Here is a 26,026-nt window from a genome sequence, read left to right on the forward strand (position 1 = left end):
CCAGCAGCCTGGAGATGGTTTTGGGGTTGCACTGACCATCGTGTACTCCTGAAAGATACAGGTGTTGATATAAATCTGTTGTTACGGCGTTTTGGAGGGTCATTGCTATCCCCTTCTGGATGCTACATACCTCTGCTTTTAGAAGCCACGTAACAATCGTCTCTGGCGCACCATCCAATTCCTGAACATGTCCTCATCTTTATTTGGGAACTATTGTTAAGTAAAGACCGCGCGGGCGGGCGATGGCTTGGTCAGCTGGACCCCTGCAAAATAGAGGCTGGAGCTGCATGATGCCCATACAGGCGTGCTGCTTGCTTCCCAAATCATGCACGTTTCTCGTGGAGTCTTGAAAGTCTAGGGAATCTCTGCAATCGAAGTTCAGGCGTCATGGGTCGTTTTTGAAGGTCCCTCAATAGGGGCTTGTTTGCACGGATCGCAAGTCCCAGGCTGATGGGAAGCCCACTATTGACGTTCATATGGCTTGTCAGCATCGTTTTGCACCATATTTGCTGCTAAAGCTGTGCAGTTGATGCTCGTGAGATGCTCATGTACAGTTCCTTGAGGCAGCATGGCTCACTCTAGTTGTCCTGCTTTGCTTCACAGGAATCCCGCCTGACATAGAAACCAGGCCGAGAAGCAACTTAACGAGGTGCTTGAGGATATCCATATCACGGCATGTTCTGGAATGTTGCTTTCAGCTGAGAAATGCTTGTGGAAAAGTTACTGACAGCTGTCGTATTTTTGAAAAGGTCAGCGCAAGACTGAGATGAATGCGCCCATCCCGCTCCTTAGACTTGGGACTTTAGACTCGTCATTCAACCTGGGTTTGTTTCACAGGAGATCGCAAACGTAGGGGTGTCGATCGCCCCGGAAGAAGAGGCAGCTTAACCGAACCGATCTCCAGATCACACACTTGTCGTGTGCCAAATCACCTCACTGGAGAGCCAAGCATGGCTAGGCAGCTTCAGCAGACGTGGTCTTCAGACATCATCGCGCGGGTAGGCTGCTTTACCTCCATTGAAATCCTAATTCTTTGCCCTTGACTAGTTCCGCATGTCGTCCGCAAGCACTCCACTGTTCGGGGCTCTTGGGCCTGGATACCAATGTCACGCCACCTCTGCCCGAGCAGTATTTATATAGACGTGCTGGAAGTGTCTAAAATGTCAGGACCTCTATTATGTCGAAAAAATCCCAGGAATTCGTCTGGGTATTCAAAACGACTTCGGACAGAAGTGGAGTACTGCTTCCGAGGACAGCAAATGTTCTCTTTCCTTGGCGTGAAGCTTGCCTGCTACATGTAACAGTGTTTCGGAGGTTGCGACGTTGTCGGACCGGCCCCTTCGACGCGATCACATAGCTTGAGGAGGTCGATAAATGTCGTTGCTGCTGTGAGAGCTTCTTTCTCTGATGCAGGGTGCCAAGGATCTCCTAAAGAAGGCTGGCAATGAGAGCACAGATTTGCGCACCAGGATAGAGGCCCTGCATGAACTCTCCGAGTCTCTAGAGGCAGAGGAGCGCAAGTATGAGGTGGGCATTACCACTCCACTGAAAATACCACCAGTCTGTTCCAGCCTGCAGCAGATTTTGGGGAGGACTGCTCTGCATCTTTTCTGTTTCCAGCAAGCAGGGCTGGTTGGCATGCTGATGCTGCTATTTCTCTTGTGTGCAGGAGGTGACTGGGGATGTGATGGTCAACATGCGTTCTCAGCAGCCCATTGGAGCATTTCTGTCTGCAGTCAAGGATGAAGAGGAGATCTACGATGAAATCTATGAAAGCTGGATCCACGACCGGCATGTGCGCATCTGTCCAGTGAACACTGCATTGCAGCAGAGGGCATATCTTCATGTTTCTGCATGCTAATGTGTTTGTCGGGAGTGGGAATAACACAACAAGCTCCAGCACCTCCCTCGCAAGGCTCTGCACAACTCTGTGATCATTTATTCTGGCACTGCCCATTGAACCAACATGCAAGATTAAACCAACGTCACAGCTGCAGATGGTGAGGCATCTTGCACACATGCAGGCAAGCCTGGAGCAGAGGGTGGCTGCCATGCGATTCTTCCTGGCCTGCCTCTCCGCTTGGCAGTTTCAGAGCCCGCTCACCGAGCCAGACTTCGTCACAGGGCTTCAGGAGTGGGCCACCACTGAAGTCGCAAAGCGGCCCTCACGGTGTGCACACTCTCTGCATGGTGTCTGAATTAGCACAGCATGTTCCATGTAATTAAATGTAGGTGACCGGCTCAGTGGCACATACCTTCTTGTCATATTTAAGGATGTGGGCATCTGGTGCAGCAGTGGAGCTTCAGAGCACACAGATGAGGAGAGTCTGCTGTTGGAGGCGAGGCGGACATATGCCACTGGCCTCTTAGCAATCGCGCTGACGAGGACGGAGGTCTGCGACGAGGCTGTGCGGAGCGGCACCGTGGCCCAAATGGTCCAGGTAACGTCCTGACAAACTGCCATGACTGCAATGCATGGCGCCTGAGCCTGATTGCATGTAGCACACTCTTATTTCTTTTACTGTAATTACACGCTGTTCCTGCCAGAGGTAAGGTGCACCAAATGCCTCGAATTCCTTCAATTCCTCAGCATAGACCGGAAAACAATAGATTGCCACCTGCTCCTGACCATTGAAATGCATGCAGGATCTTGCGCACATGGGTCTGGGGGATTGTGGCAGCGAGGATGAGGACCACACGCTGGCCTCCAGCTCAACCTGCGACATGATTGCCGCGGACAGCCAGCCACAGCCAGACGTGGCTCTGATCCGCGAGGAGCAAGCGTCCTCAAATCCTGCACAAGGATGTGAAGGTAGTTGCTACCCTCCTACCTGCTTCTGCTACCGAGCAGAAACACCCTAGTTGCAGTTGCCAGCTGTGCAATCACTGGCGTCAGCATGCAGTCCTCCAAAGCTGCTGCCGCTTGAATCCTTGTCAGGCCAGCGTTTGTATTGTGAAGAGTTGTTGAGTGGATGTCGGTTGGCAGGATGGGAGGAGCTGAGGGCGCGGCGGCAGCGCTACGTGGTGCAGTGCCTGGGCAGCTTTGGCGAGTACATGGAGTGCCTGGCGCTGGTCCTGGCAGCGGACGGCGTGGCTGTAATGGCGCGCCTGCTGCATGCATGGCGCGAGCAGCCCACCCTCCTTGCCGACCTGCTGCGCCTCCTGGTCGCACTGCTCGTCCACCGCAGGTCTGTGCATGCATGCTGCCTTCCCCTTCCGCAGTGCATCTTTTTTTTTTGGTGTGCATTGGAAATCAGTTGGGTACATCATCCCAGTGCTCAAACTATGCCCGGCATTGCGCCATGCTGTGCACAATTGAATTTTTGTCACTATCATTGCAGTGTCTACATGTTGTCCGACCCCTTCCAGGTGTCCCGATCACAGATGTCCTCATTTGACAAAACATTCCAAATCTTCATGGTCTTTCCAGACAACTTGCAGCTCAAGGGGTGGACCATCCCTGGTATGGACTCCGCACATGCGCGTATGCCTGTCCCAGCTGCTTGCAGGTGCTCTTGATTGCATGTTATTCATGTTTTTGTGGCTGCTGGGCAGGTTTGCGGAGCTGTTTGTGGACTCAGGCGGGGTGCAGCTGCTGCTGTCCCTGCCGCACAACAAGCACACCTTTGTCGGCCTCTCGTTTGCCTTCTTTGGGATGGCCTCCGTCCCCCTGGCCGTCGAGCGGGTGGTGCGTTACTCCGCATCCAGAAGCGGCCCTTCCCTGTCTTGAGCGTCACTCTTGTTGGCCTGCTTCATGGGGGTTAAACTTCCACATGGATGACAATGGTGATGGCAGTTGTTGGAAATTCATGCAACGTCATGCATCTTCAGTATCAATCTTTATTATATACCTCTTGGAAGGAGGGGCGTGCGACACAAGCGGAGGATCCTAAGTGGAGTTGCCTGGTTTAGAGGGATCCTGAAGGGAGATTCTGTCTCAGTGACCAAGAAACAGGGACTACGTGAAGATCGCGCATGTGTAAATGTCTCCACCCGGTATGGGACTGCAGCCTAAGAAAAGGTTTGCATATGGCAGTGCGCACTGCCGGCGGCGGTGGTGGAGGAGTTGGTGGAGAGGGCGCTGTCGCTGCTGACATGCGGCTACGACCCGGCGCGCAAGAACGTGGCGCTGTTCTTCGGGGCGGCTATCCACTTCCGCGGCATCCTCGACGTCTTTGACCGCGTCGGCGGCCTGCCCCGCCTCCTCGACGCCATGCGCACTGTGCTCCTCTTACTGCACGCCCCCGTCCATGGCGAAAACCGCGCCGAGAAACAGGCGAGCCCCCTCTTTTGGCGTTCTCCCACGCTGACCGAGAACATTGAACATCTTGGAAACCATGGATGCTGTAGAACTCTTGCCTCGGCATGGATTCTCTGTCAGCTTCAGGGCTATTGGCCACTGATGGCACTGCTGACTGGGTGGTGACTCCTGCATATGAACGAAGTCAAAATTGCTAGATGGGCCAGAGTGCACCAAATGGCACTTCTTTCAAGGCTTCGGAGCATTCTCATAAACAACGGATTTCTTTACTTCATGGAGGCTGACATGATGCTCGTCTCTCATCAGGTGGCGTTCCATGCCAGCGCTGCGCTGAGGCAATACTTCCGCACCCACCTCGTCCTCCATGTGGCCACGCTCAAGCGCCGCTACTGCGGCCATGCCGCTGTCAAACAGGTACCTTCAAACCTCTCCTACATACTGCTCTCAATGCACGCAGCATGTCCTAAATAAAGGCTGCATGCCTTGTATGCAAGCTATGGAGTGAGCCCAGACACTTGCAGAATGTGACAGGTGATTGGCAAACAGCTCAGTAAAAATCAGTTTTGGCATGTCAATGCAGGGAGCATCGGCTGCAGAGCGGACAGTGGATGTGTCAGCTGAGTCGGTGGATGCAGCAGTGTCAGCCGTGGAGAACGACCGGCGTGTGGGCGAGGCATTTGTGCGGGAGCGATGGCCGCCCCTTGAGAAGTTCATACACTGCGGCGGGCCAGGGCTCATGCTGGACTTCGTGCAGCACACGCCCGGCGAGCGGTGAGACAATGTCTAGATGCTAGATGGCGACTTCACAATAACGGGCTTCTGCTTGAGCGGGAAGCCGCTCATTCTTGCTCTAATTAGACCTCTCGACAGCTGCGGTGACCTGTGATGTGTGATGCATGGAGTAGCCAAGTAAGTTGAGTGAAATGCTGAGATCTCACGTGCAGGTATTGCAATGAGATCGCACGCCATGCACTGGAGATCATGCAGATTGCCACGCTGATGCCGGAGTGCCGCCGCACGCTTCTGACCGGCGCTGCCTCCCAAGCCAGCGGCCAGTCGGATGGCATCGCTGCCATTTTGGAAGCTGCACATGGCCAGGCCTACCTGAACGACCCAGAGGTTGGTGACTCCTACGCCGTACTATACTACAAGGCAGTATACTGCCGCTGTATCACTGTCTCCCATGGGAAGCTGCTTTTGAGCACCTTGCAGAAGTGTAAGCTGTGCAGCCATCAGGCTACACTGCCTGCACAGGTTGCAAAATGTCACTCAGCATCACTTGACCGGAGTAATTGTCAGACAGCAGCTCCTCACGTGCGCACATGTATCAAACTTCAATGCGCAGGCAGCCATGCAATGACCTTCGCGTACTTGCTGGCATGTTGAAGGACTTTGAAGGGCATCAATCACACAACCAGCATGTTTATGCTGTGCGCAGGTCATGCAGCCGGCTTTGGTGGTGGTGGCAAATTGCGTCACGGTGCCCTCCTCCCTTGCCCACCTCATGCCGCCACCCGACAAGGCGCCCGGCCGCAGGAAGCTGAAGGCCGCGCTGCCGGCCCCGCTGTTCACGCCCCAGCCAGCCGCCGGGAGCTCCATGGACCTGGACCTTCAGAGCACCAGCAGTGCAGAGGTGCTCACATGTCCTCTTCTCCCTGACCAGCCTTCAACCGAAAGCATGTGCTGCTCAGCAACTGGGTGTCCCTTGCCGCTCCTTCGGACTCGAAATCATTGCTTGACTTATCAGATGCATAGGCATAGGCATTTTCGAGGCAACCGTAGGGACAAGCATGCTGGCTTGCAATGCCATGCGCGTGGGCTGCCAAGAATGCGTAGAATGAGACAGTCATCATAATATTGATCGGCTGGTGCAGCCTGATACATTGATCTTTGCTGTACAAGGATTAGCTTGATTACAATAGACAGACAAACAGACTTAATTACAGACTTGAAGGTGAGTAAGCAAATTCTGTGTGATTGATGTGGGTGCCGGTGGTATGCAGGGGGACTTAGTGGCGGTGGAGATGCGGGAGGGGTATGCGCGCGCGCGGCAGGCGGTGCGGCGAGCGGCGGGCATCCGCATGCTGCTGGGCCTGCTGCACGCGCGCTCCAGCATGCCGGCCGGCCAGGTGGACCGCCTGCGCGCGCTCGCCGTCCGCTGCCTGCTCGGCCTTGCCCACGACCCCCAGCTGCGCCATATCCTCGCCAAGCTCCAGGTGCTGCCCCTCCTCCCTTCCTCTGTCTCCCTTTTTCTTGTCCTCTCTTCAGGGATCGAAAATGAGGTTTGTGCAGGTTGCTGCACAGCTGGACAAAGAAGGATGAGAAGAAAGGAAGAGGTCCAGGAGAAGGCAACAAAAGCAGCGGTTGGCGACTGCAGATGCACCACAGCTGCATGTGCTGGCTCCTACATGGCAAGTCAGCTCTGCATCTTTTTTAAAGGGATTGTGAGGTGGTTCTCTGGGCTGCAGGTGTGGCGGCTGCTGGCGCAGCTGGTGCACGAGCCAGACAGGGGCACAGTCGGCAGCGGCGGTGCGGCCCGGCGGCTGATCGGCAGCGACGGCAGCTCTCACGGCGGCAGCTCCCTCGCGACCTTCAACAGCCTCGCCATCGACCTCATCAACCTCACCTCTGCAGGTCCTACTCGCATAATGCCTCATTTTTCCCCTTCACAATCTCCTGCTGTGCTGTGCATGACATCCTCTTCACTAATAGAGCCGCTCAGATGGGCAAAATTTTTGCTGACGTGGGTGTTGCAAAAGGTTGATGCTTGTGCATGGTGAATGCAGGTCTGGGGAAGGCGGGTGCTGCGGCGGCTGCGTCGGACGCGGTCGCGCCGGCGTTGCACAAGATCGAGCGAGCGGCCATCGCGGCCTCCACGCACATCACATACGCGCCCTCCGAGCTGCTGGTTCTCATCGAGGACCACCTGCGCGCGTCGGGGCTGCACGCCTCCGCCAACGCGCTCGCTGCAGAGGCGGCGCTGGGCGGTAGTCAGCCGTCCCTGCGGGCTGAGATGCAGGGCGATGCACAGCAGCCGCACCTGATCACACCCTTCAGCAACATCCGAGCTTCCGCGCCTGCAGAGTCTCCCTTCACTTGCCCAGGTGAACTGACAGCCTCAAAATTTTTTGTGATAAACAGCATGCCGTGCTTGTCCATGACCAGTGCATAATGAGCCTCCATGCTCTATAAGAAGGGCGCAGAGTATTGCTGCGGATTGAGACAAGGCTCGTATTGCAGCAGGAACCCAGCCGTCTGTGCCAAAACGCCGCGCACTTGCAATCGCGCCGTCGCTCATCAGATCAATCGTCAAGGCACCGGTTGCGGCGAAGGAGCCAATCGCATGCATAGAAGAAATCGACGCACTAAATGACACAAGTGCACAGCCGGACGAGTGCACGCCAGCGAATCTGCCAGCCATCCCGGATGCAGCCAACGCTGATCAACTGCCGGGTTCTGCCGCTATCGCCGCGCACACAATGCAGAGCAGAAGGAAGCGCAGAGCTAGTGAGAGCCTGATATCAGGCTCACTCCAGCGTCAGAGATGCAGCGGCGGTGCTCAGCCTGAACAGCCTTGCGCAGCTGGCGCAGAGGAGTGCCTCACAGGTACACTGCGGGTGGCTGCACCAGCGGCGAGCTATGCAGAGCTGCCGCTGCCGCATGCCAGCACACCACTGGCAGAGGCGGCCACACCTGCGCGGCCGAGGGGGCTGTTTGGTGCCAGCGGCGCGCATGAGAGGCCGGGAGGCACACCAGCCGCGGCTGAGCCTGCAGGCAATCCCCTGCTGCTGAACCTCCCCTGCCGCCGCGCGACTCTGGAGGACATACCGCAGCCCGCCAAAGCGTGCAGCACTCCAGCCCTCACAAGGTCCGCTGTGCACTCTTCCTTTCCCTTAGCTCACGGCGCGATGCACTTAACTTTACACCCCTCCTTCTACACATTGGATGAGATGCCTCTTCAATGATCATCAGGAAATCTTGCTCTGTCCGAGGGGTCCCACTCACAATGAAACGCTCTATGCAGGGCGACAGTGAAGCAGGCAATCAGCAGCCCGCCGGACAGGAAGGGGCGCGGAGCGGGGACGGATCCGCCGGTGGCCAGCAAGCTGAGCAGCATTGTGATGCAGTACCTGCGCCACCAGCACAAGGCGGCCTGCCTCAAGGCGGCCGCGCCCATCTCCACGCTGCCTCCCATGTCCCTCCTGCGCCCCAACACCTTGCCCCAGGTGTGGCCCGCCTTCCCTCTGCACAAATGCAAACCACCCGAGTCCATCGCTTGGTGGCCTTCCCACTGGCTTGCCGTTGCCTTATGCCACCAATGGTTTTCTTGATGTCCTTTTCTGAGCAGGATGTGCACAGGGCATGTTATTGCCTATGCTAGTGAATGTCGTTGAGGACCTTCACACACATAGGCTAAATATGCTCTATGCACATCCTCAATGCTCACTGTCTGGGCCTCGCCAAGAAGTTCTGGATGATAGAGTGCCACCAGAAAGGAGATCCGCAAAAATGCTTTCCTGTGCACAAGACATGCCCGTGCGCGGCAGCAGAGCAGCTGTGAGCGGATAATCTTATGCTATGTGGCTTGCATGCGCAGGCCAAGCGCACTCTGGAGGCTCCGACGCAGGTGCACCGGCGGTTGCTGCGGCGCTCGGTCACCGACCCGCACGGCGGCTGGGGCGGCCGCCGCCAGGACCGCCACTTTGTGTACTCGCGCTTCAGGTCAGCTTCCCTTGCTCTACCCGCAACCTTTCACCTTATCAACTTCTCGGTGCCCTAACAAACACTCCAGGCAATGTAACTGGGTGGGCATGTGGGATTGCTGGCAGAGTGACGGAGACTCATCCAAGCCACCCGCACTCAAGATTACTTGCTGTTGCTCTCACTGGGCCTGGCACAATTGTCTCGACATAAATCCAACCGGACAGATAGGATTCCGCCGCCTGACCCTTCTCCAATCCGCTGTCTTGGCTTGATCACGCCTCAAATGTAATCGGCAGAAAGGGTCCAGGTTTTGGACAGACCAGTATCTGACAATTGCCATGATTGGGGTCTGCAGGCATGTGCGGACGGTGCGGGATGAGGATTCGGCGGTGTACCGGTCGTGCGCGTTCCTGGGGGATTTTGCGGCGCTGGCGCTGGGGTCGCACTCTGGGGAGATCCGCATCCACGACACCCTGTCGGGCGACCTCATCGACACCCTCGACGCTCATGACACCCCCGCCTACCAGCTGCGGGTGCGGCCCCACATCCCGTGCCCCCTTGTTTATCAAGCTGCTGTTTTTGCAAGCACTTTGCTTCCACATTCTTCTGCCGCAATCCTCTGTCCTGCGGCTGATCCTCCGGCGGGCCTTGTCTGTGTCATGGATACAAAATGTTGGCCTTGCAAGGTTATGCATTGCAGGTCAACCACCTTGCAAATGGCTGTAATGCACAAACTTGCACTGCAGGCAACTGGATATGCTCCCGCGCATGTGCTGTTTATGGCGCCCCAAAAGGCTGAAGAAGCTTGAATGGTCCTGAGCGTGTGGCTTGGGATGTGGGGACAGGTGCATGAGGCGCGGGGGCGGTCGCTGCTGCTGTCGTCGTCGCGGAACGAGGCGCGGCTGTGGGACGTGGGTGCATGCAGCGAACGCGCAGGCGGCGGATGGACGCCCGCAGAGTACATCACCGAGCCGCTGCACACCTGCGGGGGCATGCGCAACGCCATCTTCCGCCCAGACGGCCGCCTGGTGCGACGCTTGCCTGTCCCCAATGTGCACTGGTCAAACCGAAACCCTCCAGGCTTGTGATTGGCGCTGGAGAGGTTCTGCCGCGCACAATGTAGGCATATGCCGTTTTTGGCAAGAGGATGTTAGGCACGGAAAAGGAAGGAAGATTCTTCCTCTCTTGAAATCTCTCGCATCATGGCATCATGAAAAGGCTGACTGGGAATTGCGCGGGGGCAGTTGGCTGGGCTGATGACGGCGGGGCGAGGGCAGGATCCGCTGCTGTTCGACCTGGGCTCGGAGACCTACTCCACCATCAGCATGAGCACTGAAGGTGGGTGCCTTTCCTATGCCGCTCACCACATTGCAACAGCAAGTTGACATTGATACTTCTGGACCTGCGCAGTCCACAATGGCCGGACGCTGCATGCATGCTGCTGGATGGAGGTTCATTTGACGTTGGGTCCAATCAAGAGAAAACTCGCATGATTCACAGGATTCAGTGTTGATGTGTTTTGTGGGGTGTTGGGCAGGCTGGCGCAGCAAGGGGCAGGAGACGTTGTGCTTCAACCCGACGGGGGAGCTGCTGCTGTTTGGGCCGACGCTGTGGGATCCGCGCGCGCCCCGCTGCCTGCACGTCTTTGACCTGCTCTCCTACTCCGCCTGCTGCTCCTCCTTCCACCCCGGCGGCCTCGAAGCCGTCGTCAACTCGGAGGCACGGCCCCTGCGCCCCCTTTCTAAGCAGACCACTCCACCTCATGAAGCACTTTATTTATGGAGCTCACAACGCTGAATGCCTGCTAGAAGACCCCAGCGAGATACTCTGAGGGATCTTGCAAAAATGTGGTGGCGTGCATGCCATGGGTTCAGCAGTTGGAGTGATGGCATATTGTGTGTGGGGCAGGTGTGGGACTTGCGCACGCTGAAGCTGCAGCGGTGCGTGCCGTGCCTGGATAGCACCAGCCTGACATGGAACGCCAGCGGAGACTGCGCGTATGCCACGCTGCGCCGCCCTTCTGACGACCTGGGCGCCCTGCTGCACCCCAAGCGAGCCAAGCACCCCCTGCACGCCGCCTTCCGCACCGTACGCTCCCCTGCTCATTCCCGGCCCTGCGTAAAACCGCTCACAGATGCCGTGCCTTACTTTTGGCCACATCCTGGACTTGGACCCCTCACACACTATATGTCTACTTGCATCCTAACTGCTCCGCTTCCCTTGTCTTCCTGCATTGCATGTGTAGCTGGCAGAAGGCTCGCTTGGCACATGAAACACATGGTGTGTGACAGCAGTACCTTGTCTTGTCTCGCGCAAATGCAGTGCTCCTGGAGTGGGAGAGAGGCATGGCTTCTGGCGAGATTGGCAGCAGAGAGCAGGCAGTGATGCGAGTGTGACTTGCGCGCAGGTGGATTCGACGGACTTCAGCGAGATTGGGACGATAAGCACGGAGGGGCGGTGCGTGCTGGACCTGTGCGTGGATGCGGCCGACAACTTCATCGGGCTCGTCACCCTGGAGCCCAACGAGCTCATGAGCTGCTCCGCGCGCGTCTACGAGGTCGGCCGCCGCCGCATGCAGGTGCCGCCCCTCACTCCACTCGACCAGCTCCTGATTCAAATCATGTGAAGTTTTGATCGAGTGTTCAGCAATTTGAAGCCATTGGCCTTGAGCTTTGGAGCACCCTGCTCAAAATTGTGCATGGAGCCCTCCAGGACAAGTGCAATTCAGCCAGCCTGGCAGTCAAGCCCTTTGCTCTGCCTTGGTCTGGTTGCTCCAACATAACAACATAAAAGCAATCTGATCACATAGCCTCACACACCCCCACCACATGCACCTTTCTCTTGGTTGTGGGGCCAGCATGTGCTTGGACTTCCCATGTCCCTCATCCATTGATTGGCTTGTTTCCCAGTTGGGAAACAAACTCCAATATCGACAGAAGTCTTTCAAAATTCAACCTGACAGCCGTGTGGGCTGTGGTGGCGCCAGGACGATGAGTCAGACTTGGAGGACGGTGACGAGGACGACGAGGACGAAGACGACGATGACGAAGAAGATGACGAAGAGGGCGCGCAGCTGATCACCGGCGGCCCCAGCGGCTCCTCAAGCGCGGCCGACGCCAGCGCCGACGGCGACGGCGAGGAGGCCGAGCGCGGCAGTGAAAACTCCGAGGCAGAAAACTCGGACGACGACGCCGATGCCGGCAGCGGGTCGGAGGCCGGGGATGATGGGGAGGGGGAGAGCGAAGAGGAGGAGGAGGGTTCAGGGGACGAGGGGATGGAGCTGGGGGAGGAAGACAATGTGGAGGGGTATGTAAGATTGATGGACCGGCTGCGGGAGATGGCAGAGGGCGAGGAGGAGAGCGGCCTGGACAGCGAGTTCGAGGCGCACCTGGACTCGGACAGTGACAGCGACTGAGCAGGGGACCTGAAGGAAGCAAAGATCTCCCTGCCCTATAGTAGCTACCTCTTTGTTCTAGGTAGAGCAGGGCAATTTAGAGTTTCCTGGACTGAGTGCTTGAGGGGCCCCTGGGCTGAGCTCGGCTGCAGGGGTGATAAACAAATGAGGGCACGAGGAATTCATTGTTGGTGTTGCACTCCTGTGCATGTCAGCGCTGCATAGCGGGTTCCAGAGAAAGGGATCATCACTGCATTGCATGGAATATCTGCTCCTCGTCAAACGCTTTGTTTGCACAACGGCCATTTCAGAGCATAGCTAATCTAGGGATATATACAGCACCTGCAGGTTAACCAGGATGCTTGAGCCCTCGAGGGACTCAATTGTTTAATATTGGCGTTGCAGTCATGGCTCCTCATCAGAGAATGGGGCAAGTACCATCATGTAGCAAGAGAGACATGTAGAACATGATGTGCGATTCCTTGTGCACCTTTGAGCATAAAGCACTGCATACTGGATAAATCCAGCTAGATGTCCATCATTTCAGGGAGAGGTCTGAGGCTATGACTGTCAAGTGACCAACACAAGGTCAAATTATTACAATTCCTTTGTAATGATGATCATGCCGGAGAATAAGTCTAGAAATCTGTTCCTCATACATTCTTTAGCAGTACATGCGTTGGTCAGCCTCTGTGCAGTCAATCCCTGCAAGTAAACATTTAAATCAGGTTCTCCAAAGGCTTCTCAAGAGTCGCCGTTTGGGCTGTGGGCCCTTGGACTGCCAGAAGCGCCGCATGCGCGAGTACCAGTCCTGGTGCCGAAAGGAGGCATCCACGAACGTGCTTCTGTCCTTGTTGTATACAGCAAAGCGCAGCACATCCACTATGTGGGGCAGGCCGGAGTTTGTAGTGCCCACAAAGTAGTCTGCATGGTTCAAGAACTCTATGTCCACTAGAAACTGCAGCGTCCCTGTTCAAGCAGTCACACAGAGCCATCAGCTATGTACATGTTCCAGAAAGATTTGGATAACCCATCTGGTATGCACTTACAGCCCAAGTGCTTGCAAGTGCACGGAGAGTGCTTCAGAGCATGTTGTGAGAAGCACACCGGCACACTTGGTCTCAAAATTTTCGTGATTGAAGGTCTCCTGGTCGTGCGAGCCACCAGTGGGAATGTGAAAAAGAGTCTTCGAGAACGGCTTGCATCCAAACGTGGCTGCAGCTATTTTGCTGGCTTGAGCTATCCACTCCTGGTCATCCCCAACCATTATGCATGTCCCACCCTGCACACACATGGTCTCCCCAGATGGAGGCACAGCGAGAAGGGCTCATGACAGCTAATTATGCCAGGCCACACTTATTGCCTGGCTTGCAAGGCAACAGGACTGGAACCATGCCAGAAGCTCCTCAGATGAGCAGACGCGCACCTTCAAATCAGGAAAGGCTTCTGCCAAGTTTGTGACAAAGTCCTCGGGCCGCGTTGTCATTCGAGACTGCACCAGCCCAGACTTGTAAGTTGTCCCCAAGTTAGAGATGCCTGAATTGGTGCAAGATCCCAAATCTGCCCATTGCACAGTTGGCACGAATCCAAGCAGAAGCATCAGCACACTCACCAGCTGGACATCCTCTGAGAGCTTGTCGCCGCCGCGAATGTGGAAACCCATCCTCGGTGCAGGCATCTGAGCCAGCTCCTCAAGCACGGCGTCCAACTCGTCCTGGACCCATTTTGTGAATGTCCACACCTGCAAGCACAATACAGGCATGATGCACATTGGGACATTATAAAGCTGCACCTGTTGTGAGGCAATCATCAGATGGACCTTGCATTTGGAGCAGAAAGGTGGAGCCGCAGCACCTTTTTGGCCGCTGCTGTATCGATCGAGAACCAGTCATATTTCATGTTGTGGAGCATGAGGTCCACATCATGGAATGTGTATCTGGCACAGGGTTCCTGCTGCTCTGCCTCCGCGCTGTACTTGGCCATGCTGCCATTTGTAGAAGAGAAATCAAAGAAGTCATGCCAGCCCCCCTCGTTGGCGCACTTGTACTGAAATTCTGTGCTGTTCAAGTACAGGGTGCCATTATTCTGAGAGAACACGGTGTAGGCGTGCAGAATATGCACGGCGTTAGCGGCAAACCCTGCACCAGTGAGCTCTAGCACTGTGCAAGCCTGTACTGCTCTTGCCAACCCAGCTAAGAACAGCAGCAGTAAGGCTATCTTCATCGCTCGATTGCTCGGACCATATCATAGGTGGCGCTCATAACATTCGCCCTGACCAATCAATCTCATATGTTGTAAGCAGAAGACATCACAGATTACTAGTACAGATGTGTTTCGGGATTTCTATCAGTTGATCGTTCCGGTGAGAACCCAAAGCTAAACAACTTGACTGTCTTTCAATATTTATGAAATTATTGCGTACATTTGAAGTGAAATTAGATATGAAGGAAGGAAATTGAGCTGTCGCGACGATAGTCGAGACTTTTCGACGCCCGTAATTTACAAACCCACCCCCGTAGTTTGCTATGCGTTGGAAGGAGGGCTCTAAACTGTCTTTGATCAAGAGGCCTTCAGTGGCTTCAGCTAGCTCACACTCCTCGACTGGAGGCGATCTCTATATAATCCGCATCATGAAGGCCATCGCTGCACCGGACCTTTGTGCTGACGTTCCTGTTCAGAGACTGAAGCGCACTCCAGAGGCGTGTCTTTACGAGCGGAGCAGTGCAGGGGGCGGCACACCATCATCTCGGACATTCGTGTTTCGTCAGATCACTGTGGAGGCGCCCCAACAGGATTCAGCGTCTATGGAAGCAGAACGAGGTTTGTTCGCGCTTGAACTACAAAACGGATAATCGTATTAAAGAGCAGCTTAACATGTGATTATGATTTGGTACTGGCATTTCTATTTGATCGTACAGGAGATTGGCTGTCTTAATCTGCATCACTTTTGAGAGGGCCACAGATACATGCCAGGATGTGCAACGATGCTGGACTGAATACTTCCTCATCTTACTTCTCGCAACACTTTCTCATTGCTGATGAACTTTTTGGTTGATCGTCCAGGGCTTTGAGCAATATCTAGAGAAGCCAACATGTTGACATGTTTGCCTGAATCTGCAGGTCGACCAGCCAAGCGTGCTCGAGTTGATGGTGGTGATGAGGACCAAGAGAATTCAAAACAGCTCAACACGATCTCGGGGCAATCATGCAAGAAGGCAAAAGCAGCAGAACAGGAGGAGGATGGTGTGGCCAGGCCAAGCACAGATGCTGTGCTGCACGGCAATGGAGAGCTGCCAGCAGAGCCTCAGCAGACACTGCCCGCGGCTTCCCCCAGTCCACTGCAGGAGAAGGTAGCAGAGCCTGCGCCAGCCCGATCGGCTGAACAGATACCCCCAGTAGCCGCAGCAAACGTGGCTGCTGTGCAGACGAACGGCTGCACAGGCTCTGCTCCGGAGAAGACAGATAGTCAGGAGGGTGGCACAAACCCATCCCAGCAACTTGGCGCAGTGTCCACACCGAATGGAGAGGTGCATGCTCCTCCGGCGCCTGATGGCATGCCTGCTGTACAGAGAGAAGTAGAGGCTGCAGCGACCACCCTGAAGGGTCTGAAGGACATCTCTGCAACTCAGACGCTGGAGTACCCTGCTGCATTGCCGATGCAGGGGCAGAGCGCAGGTGCCTCTGAGGCAGCAGGCCCTTCACAGCCGCCCCAGCAGAGTGCGGGTGCCTCTGAGGCAGCAGGCCCTTCACAGGTGCCACATCAGAGCGCTGAAGCAGCGGGCCCTTCACAGCCTGAGGCAGCTGCAGAGCCACAGCCTTCCCACGAGGAGGGAGGCGCCACACCAGAGATGATAGCAGCCGTAAACGAGAAGTACCACCTGAACGAACCATACAAGGTCAGCTGCAGCATGCTTAGTTGGTCACACCATATTGCCCAGTGACCAGCTGCCTCAAGTTGTTCGCACCTCACAAGCGCACAATTATTTTGATGCCGTATATGCTCGCAGGTTGATGTGGAAGCAGCCGCAGCTGGTGCAGAACGGCTACGAAAGTACAGGCAGCATGTCGCAGACCTGAAGGCGCAAGGGAGGGTAAGCCCTGATGCTTTGCTATGAGGCACTTCTGATAGGCCAGTCATGGGCTTTTGGGAGTAAGACAAGTGATATTTTCTAGATTCGTTGTTGCTCCACTAGCACTGTCTAATTCATTTGGGTGTGTGTGCCTCAGATGAAGCCGGACATGATTGCCTTCAAGGACAGGAAGGTGGAACTGGGGACACCTCTGCAAGTGATTGGTCAGATTCCAGGAGTGGCTGTGGGTGCAAAGTTCCAGAACAAGGGAGAGCTGGCAATCATGGGCGTTCACACCAACATCTCAGGAGGCATCTACTTCAAGTGAGAAGCGCAGTCCTGCAGCACTTCAAGCGAATACAATTTTTTGCTGCAGGTGACAGCATGCAATCACGCCGATGGCGCCATGATGTCTGTCTACTGCGTGCAGGGGGAAGAACCCAGCGTATTCCATTGTCTTGGCGGGGAACTATTCAGATGACCATGATGCGGGGGACGTGATTGATTACACAGGCATGGGTGGCCAGGACTCAAATGGCCGACAGGTAGAGTCACTCTCTGCAAGAAATGGCTTCAGGATGTTTGTGCAAAATACTTTAGCAACATTCAGCCCTGTAGCTCCCATGAGGAATGTCCTGGCCTTGAGCGTGGTACATGTGAATGAAACAGATGGCGGATCAGGACTGGGTGAGGGGAAACCTAGCGCTGAAGCTGAGCTTTGAGCAAGGGACTCCTATTCGCGTCATCCGCGGTGTTAATGTGTAAGCGTCTTCTGGATCCCCTTTCTTGTGCGCATGCAGCAGCGTTGGACTATTCAAAGACAGGTTTATACATGGTGTCTATTTTTGCTTTTGATTTAAAAGCTGCAGGAGCAGCTGGTGCAGTCGAGCAGTTTGATATTGTCCTATGATTTTCGTTCTTCTGGCACAGGGAGAAGACCTATGATGGTCTCTATCGCGTCACCAAGTGTTGGAAGGAGGCGGGCAAGGATCACGATCGCATCATCTGCAGGTCACCTCCTCGTTTCCGCCACACTGACGGCATGTGCACACTTCTTGTGCGCCTGCAGAATTGTGATTATTTTCTCGTTTCTTGCTGTTGATGATGCCTGCTGCCCTCATGCCCTGCCCTTCAAGCATCTCCCTTGCAGACGGCTACATCCGAAGACTGCCACATCATGTCAGGCAGTCTTTACCTATTCATGGCCGCATGTATTCCTGCAGAGCTGCCTTCCCATGAGAACTGAAGTGCGAGGTGTCATGCGGGTGTGCAGGTTCCGGCTGGTGCCCATTCCTGGGCACAGCATGCTCAGCGAGCGGGTGATAATGCGCGCGCGGCACGTGAAGAGGGCATTTGACGTCGTGCATCTGCAGGGCGGCCACCGGCTACTGCTGAGCTCTGCCGACTTGCACCGCCTGCCGCCGCCCACTGAGCGCCCGGGCCTCATCACAGAGGACATCTCTGGTGGTGCTGAGACGGTGCGCGCTGCTGTGCCCAGTACTGTACTAGACTTTCCTGCTGCCAGGTGTTCAGAACGGACTTCTGTGAGGGAGACTTTGTATGCAAAGGGCAGCGTGAGGCACCATATTTGTCGAATTGCGTGCCGTTCTGAATAAGCGCCCTCTTTCAGGTCGGGTCCACTAAAACAGGGTGTGGGGATTGGTCGTCTTGATAGCTGTGTGTACCTGTCCAGCTCGGCAGTGTTGTAGCAGGGCTTGGAAGGCATTGAGGCATGCATGTGCCAGATCAGGCACGGATGACGAGCAGTGTTCCATTGTGCTAATTTGCGTGCTGGTTGCTGTCGCCAGGTGAAGATTCCAGCCTTCAACAGCGTCGATGACACCCCCTTGGACCCACTGGAGTACATCAGGTGTGGCCTCACTTCCGCCGCAGGATTTTGCAGATGGTTCTTGTGAAGGTCCACAGTGAGGACCTACTTATGCTGGCGGTTTTTGTGCATCGACATTTTCTTGTTCTTCAGGACCGTCTCCGCCTTCAGTTGCATCGCATGTGAGGGAAAGTAACTTGAGAAGGTCTGGTTTGTACATCAGGGAATCACGGATTGGGTCGGAGGCAGCGCAGAGGCGGGCGGATGATGCAAAGGTTGCCTACTGCCATGTTTTCTGCGGACGGGCAAAATCAGCATGCGCATATGATGAACAGGGCTTGGTGAACAGGAAGCATGCAAACCTTCCCTGCTTCGCAGAGGTAAATAATTCTCTGGTCCTTCATTTCTATGCACTTCGCACCTGTCCCAGCAGGATCACTTGTCAGCCTATGCAGAGTTGGGCAAGAATGCTCCAGTCAGCGGATGACTAGCCATGCCTATGTCACATGGCAAGCACCCCAATGCAGACTCTGTCTTCCACGGTGCCCTTCACAAGTGTGGGATTCTGACATCAGCATGCTGAAGCACTAGGGTAATAATTGGTGCACTTTCTTGCTCGCTGCCGCAGCTGTAGCTGGTTCTGACCCCTTGTGGCTGCTGTGGTGCAGTGCCCCGCAACTTGCGCGGGTTCCCGGCTGTGCAAAAAGAACCAGGTGGTGACCAAAGGCATCACGCTACCCCTGGAAGTGGTGTACACGGGGCCTGCGCGCCAGTGGGGCCTCACCTGCGCGCAGGACATCCCAGAGGGCGCCTTCATCTGCGAGTATGCCGGCAGCGTCATCACCGACGAGGAAGCTGTGAGCCCCCCACCGCTCGCCTAGTTGCCGTGACTCAACTATTATTCATTCTAGTACGTTGTCATTATTTTTTATGCATAAACATAGCTGAACTTTTGTTGCAACCTGGCAGAGTACATCTTTGCTTCTACTCTCCCGCCTCTGTGGGGATATGCAAGAGTGTCTCTTGTGCTTCTCTGCTCCGCCCTTGTGTGATGGTGAATTGTTGTGTGGTGACGAGGGGAATGGTGGCTGTGCAGGACAACCTGGATGCGGCGGCGGACCATGACAAGTACCTGTACGACATGAGCGACTTTGTGCGCGAGAACATCCCTGACAAGGCCGACAAGGGCGGCTTCCGGCCACCCGTGCCGCCCGACCCGGCCGACCCCACGCTGCTCATCGAAAACTGCCTCACCATAGACGCCCGCTGCACAGGTGACCCACCTCCCCGTGTTATGCTCGGCAGGCATACCACGGGTTGTCGACTGTGGTTGAGCATGCGCAAGCATAGTTGTGATGCGCTCGTCAGGTGATAATTACAGCGTCCGATGTGCACAGCTCCTGCAGCACACGGGGTCTTGAGATATGAACTGACACACAGAACATGTGCTGTGCAGGAAATGTGGCGCGCTTCATGAACCATGCATGCACGGGCGGCAACAATGTCTTCCCACGGCCTGTGCTGGTGGAGGGCTGCACAGGGCTCTTCTACAAGGTGGCCTTCTTCGCAGCGCAGTTCATCCCCGTGGGCACAGAGCTCACCTACGACTATCACTGGAAGGAGTCCCACTTTAAGGGCGGCTGCCACTGCGGCAGCGGCACCTGCCGGGCGCCTGCCGGGCAGCCGCCGCCGCTGTCTGCCTCAAATCCCCCTCCTGCGCCTGCCGGGCAGCTGCCGCCTCCCATGGCAAAGTCGCCTCCCGCGCCTGTGCCACTTCCTCCGCCTGTCGCGAAGGATGCGCCTCCTGCGGCTTTGCCAGACTTGCCGCGTGCCAGTGCGACTGTGGCGATGAATACAGCAGCTGATGCCGTCTGAGGGCGTCAAATGCAGCTCACTCGCTCTGGTGTTCATGGCCATGTGAAACATTATGGCCATGGAAGCTGAGGACTGATGGCTGTAGATGATCGTAGAATACGACCACCTGCATGCACGCGCAGCTGCAGCAGCAGGTTGCAGGCGTAAGAGCCTGTACTGAGGCCGATGACCTCTTGAGCCTCTTGGTGCAACTTCAAGTTTTGTGTGACCTAATTGAACTTCTTCAAGTTTAGACGTGCACGTGACAGCTTGATGATGAGTGTGGACTGCAAGTACTAGTAATCATGATCAAGGTCGTCATCATCATAATTTATCACTCTGTGGCATGATGTTGACATGACTTGCGTGACACTTACGCCGCGTCTGGCCCATCAAGTCCCTCCGGAGTCTGAGAGATTCCCAGGGGACCGCATCCTGGCGGCCACAAACTTCACTGAACTTTGAAGTTGCAAGTGGCCACAATTCTTTTGTCACCGGTCGACCGGGGAGCTCCGGCTGGGCCTGGGCATAGTATATACTGCAAATATGCATTTGCTGGATCTTCAGCTAATAGGACCAGTATGTTCCTTTCTTTTGGATGGCACGCTGGGAGGCGGACCGTTCGGTCCCCCCGGGCCCCTCAAAACAAGGGAACGCCGCTTGAAAGGGGCGCTCCTCATGGAACGGTCTTCTGTCTTGGACCTGCAGCAGAGCGGTTGAGACGATGGGGAGCTAGAGCACGGTCTAGTGCGATCTACCGCCACTTCCACCCCCATTATCGCTCTTCACCAACCTTTCATCCCCACACCACCCTCCACGCTCTCTTCGCTTATGATAATGTCGGTAAATGGTGACAGCGTGGAGGCCAAGCTAGCAGACCTGGAAGTCAAGGATGACGCTCCTGCAGAGGTTGAGGAGAAGGAACCTGGCGCAGATGAGGGAACAGCTGGAGAGCAGAAGGTTATTGCCAAGTTCTTAATGTCCAACGCTGCAGCCGGAAGTATCATCGGCAAGGGAGGTGCCAACATATCTGAGCTACAGTCGCAGTCCGGAGCACGCTTGCAGCTCAGCAGAGCCAGCGAGTTCTTTCCAGGCACACAGGAGCGCGTCATGCTAGCTTCGGGCTCTGTAAACCAGGTCTTGACAGCCCTGCACCTGATCCTCACGAAGATCCAGGGCGAGCAGGTAAAGCCCCCCGAAACTACTATATTTCAGGACGGCTATTGGGCCAAAAGGGGGCTCATACGAGGCACCTGATGATCTCTAAATTCTCTTTTGGAAGCGTGCACGTTGGGTCGTGGCGGATCGAAGGAGAGTTATTCTCCTCGCCGATAAGACATCCAAGGATTTTCCGACACCATTGGTGTGGAGTTGCGGTGGTGCAGGGCTCGATCGGTTGGGTTGTGCGGTCCATAGCTTCGCATTAAATCTATAGCCCTCGATTTCGGATCCCAGCTGGGTTTGATGGTCCTATTTGACAAGGTCCCTACTATAGCCCAGCTCGTGCCAACTGGAGTGAGTTTCTGAAACTTGCTATTTCTGTCTCCCTTTTTCGAGTAGAGCTGACTTGAAAGTCTTCAATTTGATATGTATCCTGCGGTAGGAGTTGTGTCTGATCGTTTGACTTGGTTTTTCTGAAGTCCAAATTGGGTTGAGCAGCCACTCCAAGCTCTAGCTCAGCATGAGTGCTGCATTCATCGCACAGGACCATGCAACTCTAGAATAATCAAGGAAAATGCCCCAAGCAAAGCTCCCAGCAGCGCAGCCCCCTGCATTGCCCTGCATGAACGTGCTGTGGACTGTGTCTCCCAGGCTGTGGCGGAGTCGATGATGGCGAGGGATGGGAAGAGCACGCAGCTGCGCCTGCTGGTGCCCACGCCGCTGTGCGGGGCGATCATTGGGAAGGGCGGCGCCACCATCCGCAGCTTTGCAGAGGACTCCAGGGCAGCCATCACGGTGTCCCCCCAGGACAAGCAGCCCCTGGGGATCCCCGACCGCGTGGTGCGCATCACAGGGGCACAGGACCAGCTGCTGCGGGCGGTGGCCCTGCTGCTGACTAAGCTGGTGGAGAGCCCCAACTACACCCGCTTCACCACCTCCAATGTATCATATGGGCCTCCTCCCCAGGTGAGCCTACTGACTGCTTTGCTCTCTCTGCTGCTGCTGGCTTCGTGGCAGCCGCATGCATGGGCTTGCAGAATTGCAAATCTTACTATGTAGGCTTGCAATGCAAGGCTGCAGGAGTCATCACTTTCGTTTGGAAGCAGCAAGTGCTTGCCCAGTGCAGGTATGAGGTGAATGACAGCAGCGTTGCAGGGCTGAATGATTGCAAGGAGGAGTCTGAGATGCGCGCATGTGGTGCAGGCTCACATGCAGGGTGGGTATGGGCCGTATGGTGGTGGGCAGGGCATGCCAGCGATGCCGCCCCAGCACATGGGCTACCAGCAGAAGGGGTACATGCAGCCCCAGCAGCAGCAGCGCATGGAGGTCACCGTGCCCGTACCTGAGGCCCGGGTGAGGCTCCAACCAGCACAGCTCCTGCCCAAATAACTTCCCCTCTACCCATCTGGCAGATTCACCATGCACTTGCAGCAGTGCCACTGTGCATCCCAGCACTTTTACACAGGCCAATCCGCTCTCCCTGCTGTTGCTGCTATGAATGCACCCTGGAAAGTGGACATATCAAAATGGGCTGTTGTGTGCATGGTCCAGGTTGGTGCAATAATTGGGAAGGGCGGCGAGGTGATAAGCCAGCTGAAGAGCGTCATCGGAGTGAAGATCCGCATATCTGACCGTGACGACTTTGTTCCGGGCACTCGCAATCGCAAGGTGACCATCAGCGGGGCAGCAGACGCCGTTCAGATAGCCCAAGTGCTCATCCACCAAAAGATCAACCAGGCAGCCACCCTCTGAGGGGACAAAACCCCCCCTCGCGCGGTTGCTCCGCAGAAAAGGATGTCCCGTGTGTTCTGTGTCTAACCTGTCTGCATGAGGAGTAGAAGAGAAGTTTGGACGGGTTTGCGTCTCGGTCTCGATTGTCCAAGCTAGCTAGAGGTTGGAACGAATGTTGTTCAGGAACCACTTGCACATTTGTTCAAATGCGCTTGCAGTGTTGATAGTGCTCCTGTTTTTGTCAACAACGCAGCCGACTTAATTGACAGACAATATATAGGGCGGGAAATAGCAGTACTGCGGGCAATGAATTTTGTGAGCTTGACTCGGTGGTGGGCCCCTGTGTGAGCTTCAGGGCTGCATGGCGCGCCGGCAACCAGCTCTCTCTCTATCCAGCTTGCTTTTGTACTTCCTGATTTTTTGCAGAGAGTGCGGTATGCGCTCCTTGCTTCGTGCTGGCCGCGAATCAGTATGGATGGCTCTTGGGGGGAGAAGTGTTGCCACGGCGTGAATCGTTTTATTGCTTTGCAGCGCACCACATTGCTATCTGGCATGCACGTGGTGCGTGCACCAATGTAAGCTAAGAAACATGGCGGTTGCTCATCCTAGATTTGTGACACAGCAGACTCCAAGTCATGAGCCCTGTGCTCGGTGTGAATCACATGCTCTTCAACATGCATGCATGACTGCGCAGTCATCGATAATAACTCCATGAAACTCCCCCCTTGACTTCTCTATGAATGAAATATCATGTGCCGCATCACCAGCGATGCGCATGCACCATGCATGGGTCAATTCCGGTTTAGTTTTCCACCCACTAGTGTAGCATCCATGAAAGTGGACTTATATTACATTCTTGTCAGAAAAGCTGCCTCAGACCAGTCAACACTGCTAGAGTCCAATCAAGCAGATTTGCGGACACTTTTGCTCATAAAAGATGGGCTCTCCTATGTCTTGCGGGCAAAGAAGTACATCTGACAGCCAAGTAAAGCAGGCAGAGCCAACTTGAAAATGTACCAGAAGCACTCGTCAACCCCACGACAGGCAGTCTACCGGTACCGTTTGAGTGAGATGCGGTTGTTGCGCTTCCAGGTAGCCCGCCTTGAAGGGCGCAGCTGCAACACAACAACACAGTGCAATCAAGTCATGCCATTTCCGCTTCATTAAACACATGCACAGGTCATTTGTTTTTGTCACTTCCTAGCCTTGTCTGTTTGTTTGCTTGCCAGATTGTACAGGCACTGGCGGTAAGTTTCAGTACTGATCCCTTCTTCTCTGATGCGTGCATTCTAGACAGGCTATCGCGTTTGTATACATGCCTAATACCCCTGAAACCCCTTTGTGGAAATTTGGGAGTGGCCGAAACACACTGGGGAGCCAGGCACACCCAGCTGCATGATCACAGAGCAACAGCAAAGGACAAGAACGATACAGAGGCAACGAGAGAGATGGAGCTCACCTTGTTGGTGGCGTGGCCCTTGTGGCGCAGGCCGCGGAACTTCTTGCCAGCGCTGGTCAGGCCGCGCAGCTCGCGGTGCTTGTGCACTGGGTCAACGATCCAGTTGACCCTCGGGTCCTGCAACAAGACCAATGGCAATCACCCAATGCTTTGGCCAAAATGAACTTGTGCTGCTTGCATGAGACACCATCGCAAAAACACATCAAAAGTGATATGCATGAGCAGTGGCTCTCTTCTAGCAAATGGCGAAAGAAGCGAACGCACCTCACGGACGACCTTGTGTGCGATGTCCACCAGGATGATCTCAAAGTACTTGTAGGTGGAGTCCTGCACACACATGAGGTCCATGCTGTCAGCAACTCACAGCTTTCTCGAGCACTTCATCATGCAACCCCCATGATGCTTGCAGTTCTGGCTTCACTGACACCACGCCCATATGGTTCCTGTGTCCAAGGAGGTCAGGACATGCCTGGTTCACCCAGTAGGAGTTGAGGACACGCAGGCCACCCAGTTTGCGCCCGGCGCGCTCCTCTGCCACGCTGCGCAGATTCCTGGTGGGCTTCAGCTGTGTAATGCCCTGGTTCACAGGCTTGCCGTACACAATACCCTGCAGCAGCACTCCCCTGTCAGCACAACCTCTCCCCATGGTAACTTGCACAGTAAACGCTTTAATGCAGCCTGCCCCAACATAGTGTATGCCATGGCATTAATTATCAGTGCCCAACAAAAGAAGATCATTGACAAGCAGCCACTTTGCTCCTTGTGCCACCTGCACAGCCCCTGACACCCCAAGGCATGCAAACGATGATGATGCACGAACCTTGTGCACGGGCTTCTTGCGGCCACCACGGCGCACTCTGACGCGGTAGACAACAAATCCCTGCTTGGCCTTGTATCCAAGGCGACGAGCCTTGTCAGGGCGTGAAGGGCCTGTCAATCGAACGATGCCGGGAAGCTGACGGTATTCCCAGCACCGCACACGCAGGAGGAAACGGAGGACATCGCTCTGCTTGCGCTTCCAGAGCTCCTCCAAATACTGCAGGATGAGCATACAGAAGATTGAGAACAATCTCGCAATGAGACCCAAAAACGCTAGTGAAACGATCAGTTTGCAGATCATTGTATATGAAACCATCGATCCGTTTGAGCAAATACTTGATCAAACACTCCGCACAAGCATGGGTGCTTGGACTATAGGCTAGCAATCTCCTCAACGCCGCAGCTATAGCACTTTCCGAGAAGGAGATGAACAGTACCTTGTAGGCGCCCATCCTGCTTGGGCTGCTCCTCAACCTCCAATCTGCTCAGAAAGGCTCGCAAGCCAAGGCCTCCTGGTGTGTTTGGCGGCGTCTGGTTACGTGCTGGTTACGAATTGACACACGTGCCCGCCACGTGCCGCTAAACTGGTCTTGGTGAGCTTTGATAAGGCGCTCAATGGCATTGGTGTCATTGGACTGTGTGGAACTTGATAGAATTGGACGAAAGAAACATTACAAAGCCATATGTGGAGCATGAAGTGCAGTTGCGGTGCAGGCATCGCTTTCGATGTCTGTCCTCTCAGAAC

The 26,026-nt window shown here is 55.2% G+C and overlaps 5 protein-coding genes across 5 annotated transcripts; 3 read left to right on the forward strand and 2 right to left on the reverse strand.

Moving 5' to 3' along the window:
* Nucleotides 1–950: 950 nt before the first annotated feature.
* On the forward strand, nt 951–12,988 carry COCSUDRAFT_66948 (hypothetical protein; the record flags this gene model as incomplete). Its single annotated transcript, XM_005646057.1, has 26 exons — nt 951–998; nt 1,414–1,527; nt 1,670–1,795; nt 2,025–2,170; nt 2,294–2,441; nt 2,647–2,812; nt 2,987–3,188; nt 3,556–3,688; nt 4,037–4,222; nt 4,568–4,675; nt 4,842–5,032; nt 5,206–5,380; nt 5,700–5,894; nt 6,265–6,477; nt 6,730–6,895; nt 7,048–7,365; nt 7,505–8,129; nt 8,286–8,487; nt 8,859–8,983; nt 9,321–9,498; nt 9,811–9,993; nt 10,210–10,303; nt 10,503–10,672; nt 10,874–11,053; nt 11,373–11,543; nt 11,952–12,988. The coding sequence occupies 26 exons, from the start codon at nt 951–953 to the stop codon at nt 12,378–12,380; spliced, it is 4,992 nt and encodes a 1,663-aa protein (XP_005646114.1). The 3' UTR covers nt 12,381–12,988.
* Nucleotides 12,989–13,083: 95 nt separating this feature from the next.
* Nucleotides 13,084–15,113, reverse strand: COCSUDRAFT_56782 (hypothetical protein; the record flags this gene model as incomplete). The annotated part of the gene is made up of 6 exons (XM_005646058.1): nt 13,084–13,328; nt 13,467–13,641; nt 13,786–13,851; nt 13,972–14,100; nt 14,214–14,497; nt 15,014–15,113. 6 exons carry the CDS (start codon nt 15,111–15,113, stop codon nt 13,084–13,086), a joined length of 999 nt encoding a protein of 332 aa, XP_005646115.1.
* A 50-nt stretch (nt 15,114–15,163) lies between these two features.
* On the forward strand, nt 15,164–20,132 carry COCSUDRAFT_56783 (SET domain-containing protein; the record flags this gene model as incomplete). The annotated part of the gene is made up of 13 exons (XM_005646059.1): nt 15,164–15,179; nt 15,480–16,255; nt 16,367–16,450; nt 16,587–16,753; nt 16,860–16,974; nt 17,099–17,190; nt 17,360–17,440; nt 17,703–17,907; nt 18,238–18,299; nt 18,481–18,637; nt 18,926–19,114; nt 19,354–19,531; nt 19,714–20,132. The coding sequence occupies 13 exons, from the start codon at nt 15,164–15,166 to the stop codon at nt 20,130–20,132; spliced, it is 2,541 nt and encodes an 846-aa protein (XP_005646116.1).
* An 816-nt stretch (nt 20,133–20,948) lies between these two features.
* COCSUDRAFT_17393 (hypothetical protein) lies at nt 20,949–23,024 on the forward strand (the record flags this gene model as incomplete). Its single annotated transcript, XM_005646060.1, has 4 exons — nt 20,949–21,296; nt 21,936–22,238; nt 22,542–22,625; nt 22,824–23,024. 4 exons carry the CDS (start codon nt 20,949–20,951, stop codon nt 23,022–23,024), a joined length of 936 nt encoding a protein of 311 aa, XP_005646117.1.
* An 804-nt stretch (nt 23,025–23,828) lies between these two features.
* Nucleotides 23,829–25,755, reverse strand: COCSUDRAFT_24716 (ribosomal protein L15e). The gene is made up of 6 exons (XM_005646061.1): nt 25,719–25,755; nt 25,283–25,498; nt 24,932–25,069; nt 24,727–24,789; nt 24,463–24,579; nt 23,829–24,118 (listed from the first exon to the last, which is right to left on the reverse strand). The coding sequence occupies exons 1-6, from the start codon at nt 25,731–25,733 to the stop codon at nt 24,053–24,055; spliced, it is 615 nt and encodes a 204-aa protein (XP_005646118.1). The 5' UTR covers nt 25,734–25,755; the 3' UTR covers nt 23,829–24,052.
* Nucleotides 25,756–26,026: the final 271 nt, after the last annotated feature.

This window comes from Coccomyxa subellipsoidea, assembly GCF_000258705.1.
Source record: "Coccomyxa subellipsoidea C-169, whole genome shotgun sequence".
Lineage (NCBI taxonomy): Eukaryota > Viridiplantae > Chlorophyta > Trebouxiophyceae > Coccomyxaceae > Coccomyxa > Coccomyxa subellipsoidea.

Coding starts and splice junctions, on each gene's coding strand:
- COCSUDRAFT_24716 (XM_005646061.1), bottom strand. Junction 25,070..25,282: donor GCAAGAAGCCCGTGCACAAG/GTTCGTGCATCA, acceptor GTGCTGCTGCAG/GGTATTGTGTACGGCAAGCC. Junction 24,119..24,462: donor AGGGCCACGCCACCAACAAG/GTGAGCTCCATC, acceptor GTTGTGTTGCAG/CTGCGCCCTTCAAGGCGGGC.